Raw genomic sequence first — 20075 nt, forward strand, 5'->3', positions numbered from 1 at the left:
AAAGAAAATGAAGAAAAGGGAAAAATTAAGAAGGTTTTAAGAATTTCAGCTTCCTAGTAACCCATTAGCCAAGTTGTGCTAGTATCCCGCATACCCCTGAGCCTTAGCCACATTCCGTCCTAGTACTAAGACCTCCCTAATCAGAGATAAAAATAAGAACGTGGAATCAGAAAACAAAGAAAACGTCTCCCTAATCCCCTTGTGGCAATGATGGGAGAAGGAGCAAGTGGAGAGAAATAAAAAGTAATCGCGCGGCTTGAAAGGGCACTCAGAGTAAAAGCATCAGGCCATGGCAAAACCAAATTTCGCCGGCCCGGATGAAAACCAATAATAGCTCCGGTGTACAACAATTAGGCGACACCCCGGCTCAGTGAAAACTTTGATTAGGGCACTGAGGGAAAAAAAAGGGTAAAAAGAAAAAAAGAAGAAAAAAAATACAAAAAGGGGGTCCATCTTGTCAATAGATCGAGGAATCCTATCGTTAGTAGATTCTCCCCTCTATTCATATGAATGCAAAGTCTTTTTCTTCCTTAGTTTTTTAAAAGACCTTACCTTAGTGTTTGATATGCCTCCTAATTCCGACAATTACAGCAAGACTAAAGTTAAATCAAGGTTACATAAGGTCTCATGACTAGACGGAGTTAACATTGACCTCGTCCTTCCTATAAGTTTATGTACACACAACATTCTTCAAAAAAAAAAAGAGTGATAATAACAATAAATAAAATCCAAAAATAAGAAAAAAAAAATCAAATATCATCATCAAAGATAAAAAATATCAAATCATCAAATTCATCAAATATCAAAATTATCAAATCTTCAAATAATCAAATATCAAATATCAAAATCAAATAATCAAATTCAAATCACTAAATATCAAATATCAATCATCAAAATCAAATAATCAAATTCATCAAATATCAAATTTATCCAATATCAAATATCAAAGTCATCAAATTCATCAAATATCAAATCAAAATCGAATCCTCAAATATCAAACATCAAGTATCAAAATCAAATCATCAAATTTATCAAATATCAAAATTATCAAATTATCAAATCATCAAATAATCAAATATCAAATCAAAATCAAATAATCAAATATCAAATATCAAACATCAAAATCAAATCATCAAATTCATCAAATATCAAATATTAGTCATCAAATTCATCAAATAGCAAATCAAAATCAAATATCAAATTTATCAAATTTCAAATATCAAACTCATCAAATTCATCAAATATCAAATATCAAATTATCAAGTTCATCAAATATCAAAGTCATAAAAAAAAATCAAAATCAAATCATCAAATATCAAAATCAAATCGTCAAGTTCATCAAATACCAAATTCATCAAATATCAAAATCAAACCATCAAATATCAAAGTCATCAAATATCAAAATCAATCATCAAATATCAAATCAAAATCAAATCATCAAGTTCATCAAATACCAAATTCATCAAATATCAAAATCAATTTATGAAATATCAAAGTCATCAAATAGCAAATCAAAATCAAATCATCAAATTCATTAAAATCAAAATCAAATCATCAAATATCAAATATCAAATATTAGATCATCAAATTCATCAAATATCAAATATAAAAATCAAATCATTAGACCATTAAATAATTAAATATCAAAATCAAATCATCACATATCAAAGTCAACAAACTCATCAAATATCAAAATCAAATCATCAAACATCAAATTCATCCAACCAAAATCAAATCATCAAGTATCGAAAATTTAAATACCAAAACCAGATTACAAATTCATCAAATATCAAAATTATCAAATCATCAAAAATCAAAAATATCAAATATCAAATGTTAAATTTATTAAATACCAAATTCAAAAGTCAAAATCAAGTAAAACTCATCAAGTCATCAAAAATCAAACATCAAAAGACAAAATCAAATGATCAAATATCAAACTTGTAAGATTCATCAAATATCAAGAATAAGACTCATCTAATACAAAAAATTCATTAGATGACAAAATTCAAAATCAGGTTTCCTAAAGTTACAAGGGTTCAAATCGTCAAATTCAAAATTAACAAATCCAATCAACAAAGATAAAAGTTATCTATGACTTCTTCTGGGATGACGCCACTTTGTTGTTTGTATGATGCTTGCATTTACCCACTGAGGCTTGGGATGGTACTACGCTTTCCAGGCGAGGGTATTGCACTATATCAATTTTGACCTTGACCAAAATTCTAGGTGCTTCTTTTTTCCTTGTTGTTCAACAACTCGCTACCTTCAACAAAGAAGGACAGCTGTTAGCACCTGAGTTTTGTTCAATCCCTTGTTTGGCCCATCTCCTACATTCTAGATGCCCAATTAGACCACACCAATCACTTTAAAACATGCCAAAACCCTAATAAACCCAAATGCCCATAAATTCATCGTTAAATTTACATGATTCCTTTTTGATGGTCTTGATTATGCCATTTCACCACACCTGATCCTCGAGCAAAATCCATCATGTGAAACAAAACCCTCAAACAAACATTCACACAAATTTTCAGCCCTAAATTCCAGGATTTATCCAACACCTATAAGAGATTCCATTTCAACGTGTTTAACACTATGACGCTCCTCGAACCAAAAACGCATGATCTGTACATGCTTAACATGATCAAACCCTTTCAACAACCTCATAATCCTGATCCATACCTACCCACCAAATTTTATCCCAAAATTCTCTCATTTTTCCTAACGTCAAGCATTGATTTTGTTTTGTGAAATCTTATTGATTAAAAGCTCACCTGTCACAAATTCCATCATCCAAACCTTATTTGACCAATCAAACCCCACCACCATTTCACAGACCCAAAGAACCACAGCACATCAAATTTCATGACCAAACACTTCCATTTGACTGTTGAAAAAGTAAGATTCCATTTTGGACCCTCTCATTGATTAAAAAACCATAAGACTATGATCTGAACTGAACTAGTAAATCTACACCTTTGATCAAAGATTGATCACTTCCATCAGATTTAAGATGTTTAAAGATGCCCACCCACCAAATTTTATCCCAAAATTCCCCCATTTGACCTTTCATCAAACAAATATTAAATTTTAGCAAATCTTATTGATCTGAAATTGTCAGCCATAGATCTCAATCTTCCCGACTCAACACTAGAAACGTCCAGCCTAGCTTCTGCCTTGTTCAAGTTTCACTTAAAGTCATTTCAGCTGCTGGAAAGCTTGTTTCAAGGTCGTTCACGAGAGGTAAGCCTCTCATTCCACCATCTCTTTGCGTTTAGTTTAGTTTCAAGTTGCTTAAAGCTCTAAAAAGTTGGGAAATTTACATTCACAACTTCCTTCGAATTGAGAAAAAGAGGTAGAGAGGCGATGGTCTTAGGGAAACTACTACTTAAGACCCGATAACATCACCTCAAATCAATTCTTTGTGAAGTTGGGAACATTTTTGTCAGATTTCAGGAGCTTTGAACAATCTTGTTAGTGTGTATTTTTGTCGGAAGTTGAGCCTAAATTACTCCCGTATTTGGCTGCTATAGCAGTTTGGAGAGGGTGCCTAACACCTTCCCTCTCCCAATCCTTTGAACCAAAAGCCTTTCGGTTCATGCCTTTCTTTGGGCGAAGAATGGATTCACTATCAAGGCAAATAAACTATTTTTCAAATCTAAAAATGATGGTACATTTCCTATAAAAAATGGATAGCAACTCCATCTCTTTGAATCGACCATATAAACTTTCCGTAAGTCTCAACAATAAACAAATACACTACAGCAGGTCTAGACTCACTGTGAGCATTCATGGTCTTGTGATTCCTCCACTCCGAAAATAGAAAATTTGCCTTCAGTGGCCTTATTTAATAAAATGAACTCATCTTTAATTTCGCAATAATCAATAGGCCTATCAAGATTCCCACTCTCAGCCGATAAAAAGACCGAAATCAGATTACTACTTCGTTGATGTATACTGGATTTTGAAATGAAAGAAAATGTCATTCATTAAGATGAAGAGATAGGATTCTCAATACTGTTGAGATCTGTACCCTTCTTGAATTTACTCGCCCATCTTTAAGCTAATTTGTCCTTTTGCTTTCTAGTTTCTAGGCCCAGCAGATCATCTTGTTTTGCGGCATTATATAGATCGTTTCCTCCCACTAGCCGCCCTCAAAAAAATGGTTAATTCTGGGAGACGTCAATGTCTACAAGACTGGAAGTGATGAAATATGGAGAATATATTCTATGGCATTTTGCTTGCTTAACTGAGAAGCATCACGAGCACGAAAGCAACCCGAATTTAAGGACTTTCATAATTCCGGTTGGGTTAGGATTGACCGCAACCAGCTGACATATTAGCTTAAAGATGGGCGCTCAATAATATACAATCCATATAAAAGTGTTTAAGCTCAGTTTGGATGCAAATATATACAATACAAACACACAGGATTTTGCATCCTACATGCTTCTATTTATTCCTTCCAAACTGAGCATTAGCAAAGCAGTTTTTAAGTTAGCATGCCCATTTAAGGCCTATTACAAATTTACAACCATGGACCTGCAAGCTGCAACTAATCCATTGAGGCCATGGTTCAAACTATATTTGGATTTTGGACCCCGGAACCGTAATGGGCTAATCAGCGTCAAGTCCTAAATAATTATTTAGGATAAGTTTAGAGCTTATCATGAATAGGGTAGGGAGCAGAAACTCAATTCAGTAGGTTTTGGGGTTGTAGCCAATGGACGGTGGAAGACCTCTCTAGTCTCTCTACCAGTTTCTAAAAAGGAGAATGCGGCCTATTTCAGTTGCGGAGGGATGGCTCGTCTCATCAGTTTTCTCGAATCCTATTCCAAATAAAGCGAAATATTCGTCCACTTGTAGAGAAGTTGCTGGTCAGTGGACCCCACAGCGAAGGATATGTTTCCCAAGGGACAACACGTGTCATCGCAGTGTGACATCCGTGGCACTCGTCGTATAATCTTGCAACATGTCTTTCCTTTCGTTCTCTCTCACTTCTCGCAAGGACATATTTTAAACCAACTCCTTTCTCCCTTCTCTTTCGTGTTGGGTTGACTGGAGTGAAAACCTATCAGCTGCTCACGCGAAACTACCCATTTCTTACCTTATCGTCAAGTCTCCATCGCTTGATCACCGATCGTCTCTCACCTCACTGATCTCTATGGGTCGGTCCATAGAGCCACTCGTCGTCGGGAAGGTGATCGGAGACGTCCTCGATATGTTTACTCCGACCATCGAATTCACCGTCCATTACGGCTCCAAACAGATCGCTAATGGATGCGAGATCAAGCCTTCTGTTGTAGCCAGTAAGCCTAGAGTTCATCTCTCCGGTTCTCGTCTCTCTAACAGCCTCTACACTCTTGTAAGTATATTCTTCTGTCTTCATACTGTCCTATACAAGCTCTCATCTCGGAACATCATCCTTCTTTTCTGTTTCTAATAGTTTTTTCCTCCCATAATTCCTGGGTAGGTTATGACCGATCCTGATGCTCCAAGTCCCAGTGAACCCAATCTGAGGGAATGGCTCAATTGGTAATTCTCTCTCTCTTATCTCTCAGACAAACTTGGAAGGGCAAGGGCGCAGTTTGTAAACATAAGGTTGTTGTCTTGAACTGTAGCTGCTTTTTATGTTCTTTGCAGGATCGTCGTAGATATTCCAGAAGGTTCAGATGCCACAAATGGTTTGTTTTATTTCTCGATTTAATTAGTATCAGAATACTGGGAAAAGAGATCAACTGTTATCTCTTCTATTTGTCGTGGTGAATTAAAAAAAAAAAAATGGGATTGCAGGGAAAGAGATGGTAGTGTACATGGGACCTAGCCCTCCGACCGGCATTCACCGATACGTCTTCGCACTATTTCAGCAAAAAGGACCCATGACTGAAGGGATTCGACTGCCGGTTGCCCGTAGCAACTTCAGTACTCGTAGTTTCGCTGAAGAAATCGGATTGGGCCTTCCGGTTGCAGCCGTCTATTTTAATGCCCAGAAGGAACCAGCTTCAAGAAAACGCTGAATAGAGAATCAGAGACTCCTTTCACGTAATTTCTACCGGGGGAAAAAAAAAAAAGATTCCTTTTCACGTAAGGTGACATTAGGGTGTTTGTTTTGTCTGCCTGTTTGTTGTGTGTGTAGTTTGGTCTGCCTGTATGTTGTGTGTGTAGTTTGATAAGGACGCTTTTTGGTTTTCAATTAAAACGAGACGATCTATACAGTTATACATTTTTCATTTTCTCCTTCTATGTTCTCTGGCTGCTCCACTTGTGCAATGAAATTGCAAAAGATGAGGAGATGACATGACAGAAAGGGTCAGCTCACTGGAATGGAAGATAGCACACCGAAATTACATGGAAAATTGGAAATTCCATCTTTCCCTGTCTAACACACATTCATGGTCTAATCACATGAAGAGTGTAGATGAACCGTTTGGGATTTTTCAAAAAAAAAAAAAATCCAGGGTTGGCCCAGTTGGGCCAAAATTGTGCTAATGGGCTTCTAAGGCTATCTAGAACAACATGGCCCAGTTGGACCAAAATTTGAGATCCATTAAGGAGCACGTCAAGGGCCGAGGCCCGAGAGTCGACAACAATGTGCCAGCTAAAAACGCCGAGGATTAGACCTTTCGATTCCGATCCATTGATATTAATTAGCTCCTCTCGAACTCAAAAAGTTTTCAAATGCATAACAAATTTAACAAGTGAAGCCTGCTAGAGCTAGGAATGGCAACGGCACGGGTTTGGGGTGGGGCACCCCCTCCCCGTCTCCGCCCCGAAGTCACGATACTTTGCCCCATCCTCGGTGGCGGGGCAGGTCCAGGGATGGGGCATTCATTCTCCATCGAGAATGGGGAATCTCAAAATTTTCCCGTTTTAAGATAATTATTTAAAAAATATTTATAATTGAATTATAATACTTTAGGGATAATTCAAAAATAAAATTATGGGATCCAAGAATTTTAAAATTTTAGGGAAAACTTAGAAATATTTTAAATATCAATATTAGACTTAGATATATTTTACTAATTTGCCTTCGGGTTCGGGGCGGGTTTGGGGAATTATATATAAAACCCACTCTTGCCCTGTACCCAATTCGGGAAAAATTTATTTTCCCCGTCCTCGCCCGTCCTTGTTTAGGGTCAGGGAAAACCCACCCTATTTGGGGTGGGGCGGGGTGGGGCCCTGCTTTTACGAGGGAAATTGCCATCCCTAGCTAGAGCTTTCTTATTATTACTGATGTTACAATTAAAGGGAAAATTCACAATTAGTATCCCGTACTTTGGGCCAAGTGCCACTTTGGTTCTTGAACTTTAAAATACAATATTCAGTATCCAAACTTTCAAAATGTGTCAATCCAACATCTATCGTTAATCAGTCGTTAAGTGGCATTTAAAAAAACACAAATGCCCTTTGAGTGTCATCTAATTTTCTTTATCAACCATTCAAACATTGATAAAAAATGAACAATCTCAAATCCTTGCCTATTCTATTTAAGAAAGTTGAGATCACCAGAATGCCTAATGAGAGGATTTGGGACTATTCATTATTATCAATGTTTGGACAGTTGATAAAGAAAGTTAAATGATACTCAAAGGGCATTTGTCTTTCCAAATATCACTTAACGTTTGATTAACATGTTGATTAATGACAGGTACAAAATTGACACATTTTGAAAGTTTGGGTACTGAATTATCACGTTCTAAAATTTGGAGACCAAAGTGGCACTAGGCCAGAGTACATGGTACTAATCAAGAATTTTCCCATAATTAAATATCACACCTACGTGATTGTTGTCAATGTCCTTAAATGTTTTAGCATTTGTAAGAAAATTAAGGGGGAGATTTAAGGATATTTGCATTATTTACCACAATAGTAAAAAAATCAAACACCCTATGTTATATTTTGATAACAAATAAGTAACACTAGTTGACAACAATAAGTAAAAGTAGAGCTTTGATCGATGACGAAGGCATTTTTACTTCATATATTAGTTTTTATGTCCAATAAATAGGTGGAAATAGTTTGAGTAGTAGTTTATTTGGGCCATTAAACACTTATTGACATTTGGGAAATAAGCCTGAAATAAGTGCTTATTTTTAAAATAAGGGCTTTTTTTAAGCCCAAATTCATGGATGGTTTTTGATTGGTCAAAACTCTTTCCTGCATCATAGATTTTTCCTTTTTTAAGTATTTATTCAATTTTTTCTTTCAAAATTATCCCTAGTTGAATTTTAAAATACCACTTATAAAAGTATCCCTAATTGAATTTTACAAAAGTACGTTTATAAAAGTGCTTTCATAAAAGCACTTTTCATAAAATTACTTTTATAAAAGTGCTCTCATAAAAGTGCTTTTATAAAGTGCTTTCATAAAAGTACATTTACAAAAATGCTTACTTAAAAGTGTTTTCGTAAAGTGCTTTTGTAAAAAGTGTTTTTATAAAAATAATTTAATAAAACTGCTTTCATAAAAAGTTTTCTATAAAAGTAATTTAATAAGTACTTTCACAGGAATATTTTGAAAATTTGAATGAAAATGAATGATAAAATAGTCACATATGCTTATTTAAGTGCTTATTGGAGAAAAAGACTACCAAACACCCAATATGAAATAAATTATTATTTTCTAAAATAAGCACTTGAAAAAATTGAATGCACATACAAATAAGTGCTTATTCAAATAAGTGCATTCAAAAGTTGAATGCACATACAAATAAGTGCTTATTCAATCCTTTCTGCTCAACTTAGATGATGACGACATTAGCTTTTATATCATACATTACTCAAGTTACCGCCTAGAAATTGAACCTTACATTTCTAGAGTAGTTTGGAGTCTTTTCCATTATATTCGAGTTGTCTGCACTATTCTAGCCACTCTATAAAGTTCCACTAATAGGGTTTAGAATAGATGTAGAATTATCTAGAAGATTTCTCGAACATTCATAACTATTGGATTGATGGCAAGTGTTAATATTAACCACTCGTATTCATTAGCGAAGTGGATGTGGGAAGCCTAACCCATATATATGAATGTCCTCCGTTGTAACCAAGCAATGCATTTGTAACCAAAGAAGAATTCTGGTAATCAATACGAAGTTTTGTTTCAGAGCTCCCTTTTTTTGGTAAGAATTGGAGGTCTGCCCCAAGCATCACAAAAGAAAATGTACATTAAGTCACTAGAAGATCAGAAATACAAAACAAAGAAGGGCAAAAAGAGGAAGAGAGAGCTTTGTTCTCCATCATCAATCCGTAGCTTGGTTAATTTTCTTCCCTGTGAGAGTGTTGTAAGAGATGCCACACTCAAGACTCTTGGCCAGCTTCGAGCAATCGATGGCGATGGTCTTAAGCTTCTATGGAACACTCAACTTCTTCTTTAGGTAGGAGATAACAAGGAAGGAACACCTTCAATACAGACATGATGATTTCTAAAGCTAAGAACAATATTGTGAACTTCCAAAGCAGTACAAGTTTCAGCAACATTTATAGATGTCTTTCCAATAGAGTAGGCTTTTGCATCAAGCACATTGCCCAGATGACCCTAGCACAAGTCCCTTCCTAGCTCTTGTGTTTTTTTGGCATTTGAGTTCTCTTAGCTATGGAATTTAAGGAATTACTTTGCACATGTGACCAAGGGGTTACACAATTATCTTCAGGCCTGTAATTAGGCTTGTAAGGATACTATGCTAGACGTGATAGATGCATACAAAAATTAAGAATAGTGAAGGCAAGTTCAAAATGAAGTAGAGTCTAGGGATGCCATTACTACCTTCGAGGATGAGGTAGAGCTTGCCATGGTTGGTATGTGCCAAAGAATTAGCACATGACTAAGAGCTAAAAAAAGAAAAGAATAGAATAGAAAAGGATACCTTGGAAGCTAAGCTTGATAGCATGGTTTTTAAAAACGAAGCGGAAACAGAACCAGTCAGGGGTCTGGTTTCCGGTTAAGTGATTCAACCATCCGGGTTGAACGGTTTGACCTGTGACGTTATAAATAAATTAAAAATAAAAAAAAAATTATAAATAATAAAAAATAGCATAAATTAAATAAAAACAGAAAAAATAAAACTATTTAAATAAATAATAATACAGTACAAAACACATAGAAAATATAAAATTAAAAAAAAAACTCTAGAATGTTAAACCCTAAAATGCAAAAATCATTGACCTAAAATCAAGATTCATAGGGATAGATTCCCCTGGCACCAAAATAAAAGGGGAGAAGTAGGAGCATTCACTCTAGAATGTTAGATTGCTATGCAACCGAGATTGATCTCTAAAAGACTTCAATATACATTAATTTTACCTAATTGATCAAAAAAACTACATTAATTTGTACCTAAGCACCATGCCAAATGCTGCTCCCTAAGCTTCAACAAGCAAAAACTTTAAAACTTTGTGTTTTCTTCAATTTCTGAGAATTTCTTTAGAACTGCTCCTAGGTGTCAAAACACTCACAATCGATCTCCAAATCTTTAGAACCGCCCACCACCACAAGTTGGCTGCCATTGCAAACTCGCCTACCACAAAGCCTGGAAGTGTTGCAAATTGCAAAAAACGCTGGCCACCGCAGCAAACTTATCATCGTTGATTGTCGTTAATCGCCATTGGTTGATATGTATCATCGTTGAATGCCATAGGTGTTGGCCACAGGTGGTCAGTTGGGTGTGAGGGATGGCCACCGTTGCAAACTTGCCGTTAATCGCCGTCAGTCGGTGTGTGTCACCGTCGAACGCCTGAGGTGCTAGCTGCCGCAGGTGGTCGATTGGATGTGAGGGCTGAAAGGAGGGAAGAACGAAGGGTTAGAACGAAAATGGGGTTCTAACCCTACATTCGATTAATCGATTTGGGATGGGGATATTAAAGTAATTTTATTTTTTGTTTTTTATTTTATTTAAAACAGTAAAAATAAAAAAAGAGAACCCGCAAATCACAACCCGGGTCAAACGGTTTAGCGATCTAACCGCCCGATTAGTGATTTTCTCTTTTTCAATGTTTTTTAGAGATTTCCGGTATTTAGTATAACCGGACCCAGGGGCCTAACCAATTACCCGTTTTTCTGGTCCGGTTTTGAAAACCATGCTTGATAGACAACACAATATAGAAGCCTAAATTGAATGTGCTTAGTAGATCCTATCTCCTCTTGTGTATTCTTTGTGTTCTCTTCTGATAGTTAACTTCATTTGGTGGATTAAGAATTTCCCTATGGGATGAGTGGAGTTCCACATGACTAAGGTTAACATATAGTTGAATTATAACAATTAACAAGCATACTAGGTTTGAATCCATCTTGAGGTTAGAGCGGTTCATGTTTTTTTTAGATCTATTATTTAGGTAGCAATTCTAATAAGCCTTGTGGTTGGATTTTTCTAATTAATTGACTTGAGAAACTAAGGTTGTGGTTGGTTTGAAGGAAAATGTTGGGAAAGGTAGGGAATCTTGCAATGAAGGGAGTCACAAAACACATATGTTTGGTACCGTTGTTATTTCTACTTGAAATGTTTTGGGTTGATCAATACAAATTGGTAATTAGATATATGTGTTCTTACATTACATATGTGTAGTACAATAAAAATTGGTGACCAAAACTAATGAGCTTGTACATATGCATTAGACTTGCATGCAAGAGTTGAATACCATCTTTAACCCAAAAGCTTAAATTGTTAGGTTGTGGGCTAATACTTGTGCACAAGCCCTTTACACTTTATATTCCTTTTCCAATGTAGAATACTTCTCTTCATACACTAACACTTGCATTCCAACAATCTCCCTCCCCTCACATGTGAATCTCCTTCCATGTTAGTTATATTGTACTCCTGAAATAAAAGTTGTTATCATACCACCAAGTTTGATGCACACCAACAAAGAGCCCTTTGTTCACAACCATATGAGGATTCAATTATAGGAGCACATTCCCATGGATGAATCCATCAAGTCAGGTCAACTTCTCTTGTTAACTATTTGAGCATGGGGGAACCAATAAAGTTATGCCACTGCATACTTATGTCAAAACCCGCACCCAATTGAACCTTCGACTTTGATTTCACTATTATGCAATGAAGGGAGTTGCTAAAACCAGCAAGGAGCATGTGCACAAGCCTAAAACTTGTACACTTGGAGTGGCCTTTAACCCCAAAAGCTTTAGTCATTAGATTGTGGGCCAATCCTTATATATAAATTCCTTACACTTACCATTCCTTTCCAATGTAGGTCATTTTTCTTCATACACTCACATGTGCATCTCAACAATATGAGTCACTTTAGCTAGAATGAGTAGACTTCACCCTTGGAGTAATAAACACCAATTTGACATTATGAGTATAAATTCAATCATCAATTCCCCACATTTTTAAGGTATGCTTGTTTTATAGACAACCTCGATTACATTTGTACATCAATTTAGATTTTTCAACCCAAAAGACTTTTGGTATAAACAACAATGATACCAAACACAACCTAAAATCAGGCTAGGTCAAGTGTTTTGGTTGTCTTTTCTATTATCCACACTGTAAACCTTAAAAGTCTTTGAGTTGGGCTTTTTATTTGACATAGGAAGCTAAGTTAAATCCAATTTATGATTAAATTTAAACCAATAAACACCATGTTTTTTTAAGGGATTATAGCAGTTAAAGGCAACTTTTGGGCCCCAATATCAATAAAAGTAATATTTTTAATAAATTCAAAAATAGGTTAACTTTTTAAAAATAATATCAAATAAGGGCAAAAATACTATTCATCTTCTTCCTCTTACAGATCATTCATTAGCACCGTTGCCTCCGCCCACCTTCGCAGAGGCAGAGACGGCATTGGTCTACCATCCACCAGCATCGCCGCCACCTCTGCCTCTGCCCACATCTCCAACTCCTCCTCTGCCCAACACCACCACCTCCGCCTCTGCCTTCGGAGGTGGTGGCGGTGGCATTGGTGGATGGTAGACCACCGCCACCACTGCCGCCTTTGCTTCTGCCCACCTCTGGAGGTGGAGGCGGAGGTGGGCAGAGGTGGCGGTTGGTGGAGGTGGCGGCGGGCGACAAAGCTAATGAATGATCTATAAAAGGAAGAAGATGAACACTATTTATGCCCTTATTTGATATTGTTTTAAAAAAGTTAACCTATTTTTGACTTTTTTTTAAGAAAATATTACTTTTATTGATATTAGGGCCCAAAAGTTGCCCTTAACTGCTATAATCCCTTTTTTAAATAGAACCCATGTCACTTTATATGGGACCAAAATTATTTACTCTCTTTTCCAAGAGGGATGTCTAGCCATGTGTTTGAAGGAGAAGCTCCCAACCTCATGTATAAGAACTGGGTGGATAAGTAGTTCAGGGAGAGAGTGCAAAGAAGTTTATGAATAACAATGCAATGGTTAGGAGAGAAAAGTGGTGTCAATTCTTTTATAGAGAGAATGGTCGTAAAGATTAGGTCTTCAACTCCCTAAACTTTATAATAGTTGATGGTCACTTAATACTGAGTGTAAGGGAACTATAACTACATGCTTTTATTTGGGACCCATTTATATACCAAGTAAATTTAGGTAATTTCTTTTTTATTTGATTTAGAAGACTTAGGTTTGATTAGTTATTAGCCAACCCACTTCTTTTGAAAGAATATAATCCACAATAATGTATTGAAAGCCTTTCAACAATTTTTTTGTTTGATTTAAGAAACTAAATTGGACTTTGTTTGTTATTAAAAATAATGAAATAACCTTTTATTGTGTTAAAATTTATTCATTCGTTTTTGGGTGAGGTTGACCATGTGTTTAAAGGAGAAACTCTCTTGTCTTAGAGCTTCGCTTTAATATGTTTGTTAGATAGTGTATGCCCTCAACTCCAATAAAACTATTGTACTCTAATATTTATTGTTGAATAAAATAAAGAATTCTTATTTCATATGAGTTTTGGTAATGTTTCAATGAATTACCCCTTAATCTGAACATTTATGAGACTCATGTTAGCTTAGAATGTTCTTAACCATTTGAAAAATTGGAAAAATTATAATGCCAATGCTAACACTATTGTACTGCCAAATTGGTGAAGTAGTCTATCTCAACTACTAGGGTTAAACCTAAGTTACAATAAGTGAGTATTTAGTAAAACACTAAATAGAGAACATATCTAATTATGCTCGGACCTTAGAGACAGATGGCCAAAACGAAAAAGTTGCACTAAACCCCTAACTCAATAGTAGGACTTCACTAAGTGTTGGACTGAATTACTTTTAATGTACTAGTAAGATCCACTTGGGTATGTTGGAGCAATTTGGGACAATGCCAAAATAGGTGATCATTATGATAGGATCAACTACTTTTTCAAACAAAGAAAATATCTTGATTTACATCTTTTCTAATGGAAACCTAAAAGTGTTGTTAGTGGATTTCAACTTATTTTTTAGATTAATTTGCAAAATGTATTTATATCTATAAATGGTTTATTTTATAAAAGGGTTTGCAAAAGGTTTTAATTTTAAGATCCATTTAAATAGAGGGTATGACATTGTATCTTGCAATCAAGGAAGAGGTCTTTCTTTGTAGGTAGTATATTGATGTTACTGGCTGAGAGGTTAAGAACAAGTCTTTGTTTGGATTGAATCCTGATGGACACTTTTCTTATGTTAAACCATTAGGTTTGGGTTCATAGGATGTATGAAACCCAAACTCTACTTATATTTAAGTGTTGAGTCAAATTTGTGCCAACAGGATTTGGGGTGGTTTACTAAGGCTATGTTTAGAAACGGTGCAAATCAATGTTCAAATTAACAGACTAGGCATAGAACCAGAGAGGGGAGAGGTTCATGGGTCAAAATTGTTTAGTCGGTTTTCTGTTTAAATCAATTGTTTAGTCGGTTTTTTAATGAAAGCAGTTATTGGGTATGACCGAACCAGCCAAGGTCCCGGGTCCTAGTTCAATTGGTCTAATTGGCCAGTCCGGTCCAGTTTTCTAAACACTAGTGCAAATAGAGTGTAAATGCCGGTTCAGTGTAAACTTGCACTTTGATTCAGTTTTGCTAGTGTTTAACCAAGGTTCAAAATTTCACAACGTATCAAACCGTATCGTCCGATACGTATCATTTCGTTACAAGTTCGATACACGGAAAACATAGAAATTATCTGTAGTGTTCCTTTTCGTATGTATCGATCTGTATTGGACCATTTCGGGCCCTATATCGGACTGTTTCAGATATCGATCTATTTCAGATATCTCAAATTTTATATAGACCATTAAATTACAGTTTTTTACTTTTAAATAACTTATTTACAATCATCTAAAACTTGTAACTATTGTTATTAATATATTTTTTAGGATTTATTTAATCTTTTTAGCATATTTATGCTTATCTTGATTTTTTCGTCCGTATCCATACGTATCCAAAGCATCCCGATACGTCTCTTAAAATTATCTTTCCGATACACCTTATGTTTCTGATACTTTGAACCTTATGTTTGACAATAATGCATTTATGCATTGTCATTGACAATGATAGAAAGCACAATTTCCAAGGCATGTTTACATCGAAAATGAGATGTAATTTTACATAAAAAAAATGAAGTAAATTTACATTTAAAGTGGGATTTTGTTAAAAAAATGTATATTATTTTATCCAAATAAAAGTTGTTTGGTAGAAGTGTAAATTAATTGTCATTGCAGAACGAACCCAACTTTACATTTGCATGGACTGAAATGTAAAGGTGTGAAAATATAAGATTACTTAAAGGTTCAATTTGTTTTCAATAGGACTAGTTTGACTAGTCACTTGCCTAGTGTGATGAAAAAGTTAGGTAGTTGGAGATTATGAGTCAAGTTAGGGAAACTTGTTATTCTCTCATGTTCTTAAGTTAGGATTATTTCATAATTAGAAATCATCTAATTCACTTAGAAAGTTGATTGGTAAACTCCTTTTAGGACTTTAGAAATGCAGTTCTACGTAAGGTAGAGTGTAAGAGAATTGAGGGAAGTAATTCACATCAAGAATTGATCTACCAAAACTTTAGTTTGATCAAGGATGAAAAGAGACCTCTTTTTATCTCTTTGAGTTTTTCCAGCAAAAGCATAGACCTTTGAGAGATTAGTTGCTGAAATCAATTGGAGATTTTTTTGAGAGAAAAAAAAATCAATTGGAGATTTGATCAGTCCATTGAAGTGCACAACATCAACATTGATTCACACCAATCGACTAGGATCAAATTCCAACAACTTAGGTTGTGCTATCGAGTTAGATTTTAATTCTTGATTCAACTCAACCAATAGGAAATCGAATTTCCATGAGAGAATGGTTTTCTCTCCTAGGATCGGATTAGAGTAATCATCATATTTTGTTTTAGAGATTGGATAGAATGTTACCTAATTTGGATGCCACAGATGCAACTCTCAAAGTAGTATAACACGCCCAAAGGTTCAGCCTACCTTTCCACCCACTAAGGTTCGACTTTTTTGAACCAAGATCAGCCCTTTCTTCGATGTTTGTATTATATGAACAAAATGAATTAGAAATAGCTTTTATGAAGGTGAAGTCTATGATTCTTTAGTAAGCATACAACATTTAAAGTTTAAACCAACTTTAGTAATAAATACAATATACATATTTTTACGTAGATATGAGCACATATATTTAAATATGGTCAAATTGGATTATATATTGGATTTTATCGGGGTGGATCCATATCCAATTATAAACGCACCCTTAACTGGTTTGAGTTTGGACCAACCTATATTTTTTGTAGCCCTACGAGGACTCTCTTGGTATCCCATAATTATTTTCCTAGTCACCGTGGCCTTTCCGTTCGTATAAGAGTTTTGTCCAGTTGATTGCTGTATAGATGTTTAAATTTGTATTTAGAAGAAGATGCATATGAAAGAAGTTTTATTTTGGCAATTGACAATTTCTTAGAATAAATGGATTTAAAGCAAGGAGAGGAATATGGAGGACTCATTATAAATTTAAAACTATTTTTGCCACATCGAATATTCTTGGGTTGTTTAAGCCCAAATGACCTAATTAACAAACCTTTCCCCTAAGCATATTATTCACAAAATTTCTTTACCTTTTTTTTGGATCAATATCTTTTAACATAAGCCCAGTACTCTCTTCCCTCACCTATAGGAATGGCAACGGGGGTGGGTTCAGAGCAAGGATTATATTCCCCATCCCCAACCATGATTTTGGAATAAATCTCCATCCCTAACCTCGATCTCCATTGGGGATAAAAGTTGTCCTCCATCCCCAATCCCTAACGGGGATGGGTTCCCCAAGGGGACCCAAATCCCCAATTTTTTAGTTAATAGTATTTTTTGAACATAAATAAAAATTTTAAAATATAAATAATATTTTAAATATATTTTGATATATATATATATATATAATATAATAATATATATTTAATATATATAATCGGGGTTGGGGCGGGAACCTCATTCCCCATTCTCAACCCAACCCTGGTCAGGGATCCCTATTAATCCCCATCCCCATCCCTGCCACACCAAAGCAATCTCCATCCCTAACCCCATTTCTACCCACCTATACCACTTCTATGACCAACAAGAGACTTTTTGGCCATTAAGTGCTTGTTTGGCTCAACAAGAGACTTCTTTGTAATCAAGTCTTTGTTTGAAGGGTTTTCATGAGGTAGCTTTTTGGAAAAAGCTTGGAGAGCCAAATTTTGTTTATTGTACAAAACTCTTCCATTAGCTTCTTCAATAAGAGTCCAACTAAGGCTGCATTTGGCATTCCTCGTTTTAAGGACTTGTCTCTTTTTTACAGTGAAAAAATAAATGTTTATGAGGGAATTTTAACTACAAAAAGGAGATAAATCCTTAAAATAAGGAATGCCAAATGCAACCTAAGTGTCCATTTGGGAGGGCAATGAGGAGGGCATGCCTTCTAGTATTCTTAAACTGGGTCCCACACGGGAATGTTAGAATTTATATTTAATGAAAATCCAGAAGCATGCACTGTGTTCCAACGTGAGGAATGCAACTATAATATGAAGCTACTCTAGATATCTTATCTAGAACACAAGTATTCAACCACTAAAGGGCTTGGCATCACAAGTCACCATAGAAGTTGTACCAAAAAGGCTCTAAAGTTAATCCCTCCCAAGCTGGTCATAAAAGTACATGTAAAGATTATACTTTTCCATTAGCGTTAAAGGACCCCATCAACAACGGGAGATCCATCTGAAAATAAGGAAAATATATAAACAAAGATAAATTTCTTACCCTCCCCATAAATGCTTTAACCTTCATTGTAATTTTTTATCTCTCTAAATTTCTCTTTTGGCATTCCACATAAATTATGCATACAACTTCAATCACTTTGAAGTAGGGCTGGGTCAATTATGCATACATCTCTTAATCCCAACCCATTTGTAATCCATCCATTTTATTGGCGGGTCAATATGGGTTGAGTGACCCATTAGGGCCAGGGTGGGTTGGGTCGAGGGTATCCACTAGAGTCAAAATGGGTTGGGGTCAATTGGGTAAAGGAAGGGCCAGAACTCAAGAAAAAAAGGTGAAGGATCAGAATTTAGAAAAAAGGGTTAGGATTCTTGAACTCTCGATTGAATCTGTTCCACCAATCTCGATGGGATATCTTCCATCATCACACTTTGAAGTTCGGTATTCACCTCCACTGTTCTCAGTACCTGATGAGCAGAACCACCGTCGATTTCTTCTTCTTCTTCCTCTTCTTCTTCTTCCAGAGGTTGTGTTCAGGTAGATCTCTCTTTGCTCTTTTCGCCATGGCAGAAAAGTAGAAGGTTTTCCCCTATTAGAGTGATGAACGACAAGTTCAACATTAAATTCGCAATAGATTTGGTTTTGAACCAGACCTATGTTCGTCGTCTTTCTCTATTGAAGATAGGATAATGACAGATCTGTCATCAATTTCCCCATCAGTCGAAAAGGGAGAGAGGGTAGAGTTTGTAGGTAAAATTAACTTTGCTCGGTTTCTTTCTAATACTTTGTTCAAACAAAGTCTTGTTTTCTTTCTGGTTTTCTTTAAATTTCTTACATTTTCCTTCATTTGTTTTAAAATTCTATCAGTTTCAAAAAATTGATAAAAATTTATATCAAAAAGATTTTCCTACATTTCTATCTTTTGTTTTCTTATATTAAAAAAAAAATCTATCAATTTCTGTAATTTCCTACATTTTTTATGCTTGGTTTTCTTGTACTTTTGTTATTTATTTGCAATTTTTTCGCTTGACTAACTTTTGTTTTTTTCCTGCAATTTTTATTTTTTTTTTCAGTTTTTTGTATTTCCTGTAATTTTGTATTTTCTTTGCATTTTAGTGTCTTTTTTTTTGCAATTTATACATTTCTTGTATTTTTTGTTATTTATTTACAACTTTTGTGTTTTTTCTATAATTTTTACAAATTTTTCTATTTTCAACTTTTATATTTTTAAAATTCTTCATTATTTGTAAATTTTTTTACATTTTTTCTGCAGTTTTGTATTTTTTTACAATTTCATGTTTTATGTGAAATGATACTTTTATTTAATTATGTATTATTTTTTCTTACAATTTTTTATGTTTTACATAAAATCTATTTATCATTTTCAGTGTTTTTGAGCATTTCTATTTTAATTTGAAAAATAATTTTTGATTTTTTTTCATTATATATATATATATATATATATATATATATATATTTATTTATTTATTTATTCAACCCTCACCCAACCGAATTCATCCATTTTCTACCCCTTCTTTGAAGTTAAAGGCATAACCCGATATAATGATGTCATGGGTTTAAACACTTCAAAATGTCTAATTTGCTCCAGGATGGTGATATTTGAGTGTTCTATTGACTGAAATTAATGCCCCGAAAAATGCCCATCCACCTAAAAAGAACCTTTTTGGGTATCCGGTCAATAATGTCATCCATAAAAAAATTATAAGTATTTAAAAGCATGATCACCTCAAAATAGACTTTTATAGGAGCTATTTTGATCAATGGGTGCAGCCTCCAATATTTTTGGCTTGGTTCTAAGGTCATTGAGTTGACATCAAACTAATGGAAGGGTCTGTTTGTATAATTTTTGTTAAATATCAGAAAAAATTTGCAGAGATCAAAC

The 20075-nt window shown here is 34.9% G+C and overlaps 1 protein-coding gene across 1 annotated transcript; it reads left to right on the forward strand.

Annotated features, from left to right (window-relative positions):
- The first annotated feature begins 5049 nt into the window (after positions 1-5049).
- Positions 5050-6244, forward strand: LOC148877965 (protein MOTHER of FT and TFL1-like). Its single transcript, XM_088947339.1, has 4 exons — positions 5050-5368; positions 5477-5538; positions 5647-5687; positions 5797-6244. Exons 1-4 carry the CDS (start codon positions 5168-5170, stop codon positions 6018-6020), a joined length of 528 nt encoding a protein of 175 aa, XP_088803465.1. The 5' UTR covers positions 5050-5167; the 3' UTR covers positions 6021-6244.
- Positions 6245-20075: the final 13831 nt, after the last annotated feature.

This window comes from Nelumbo lutea, chromosome 1, assembly GCF_056320005.1.
Source record: "Nelumbo lutea isolate HS-2025 chromosome 1, American lotus-T2T, whole genome shotgun sequence".
NCBI lineage: Eukaryota > Viridiplantae > Streptophyta > Magnoliopsida > Proteales > Nelumbonaceae > Nelumbo > Nelumbo lutea.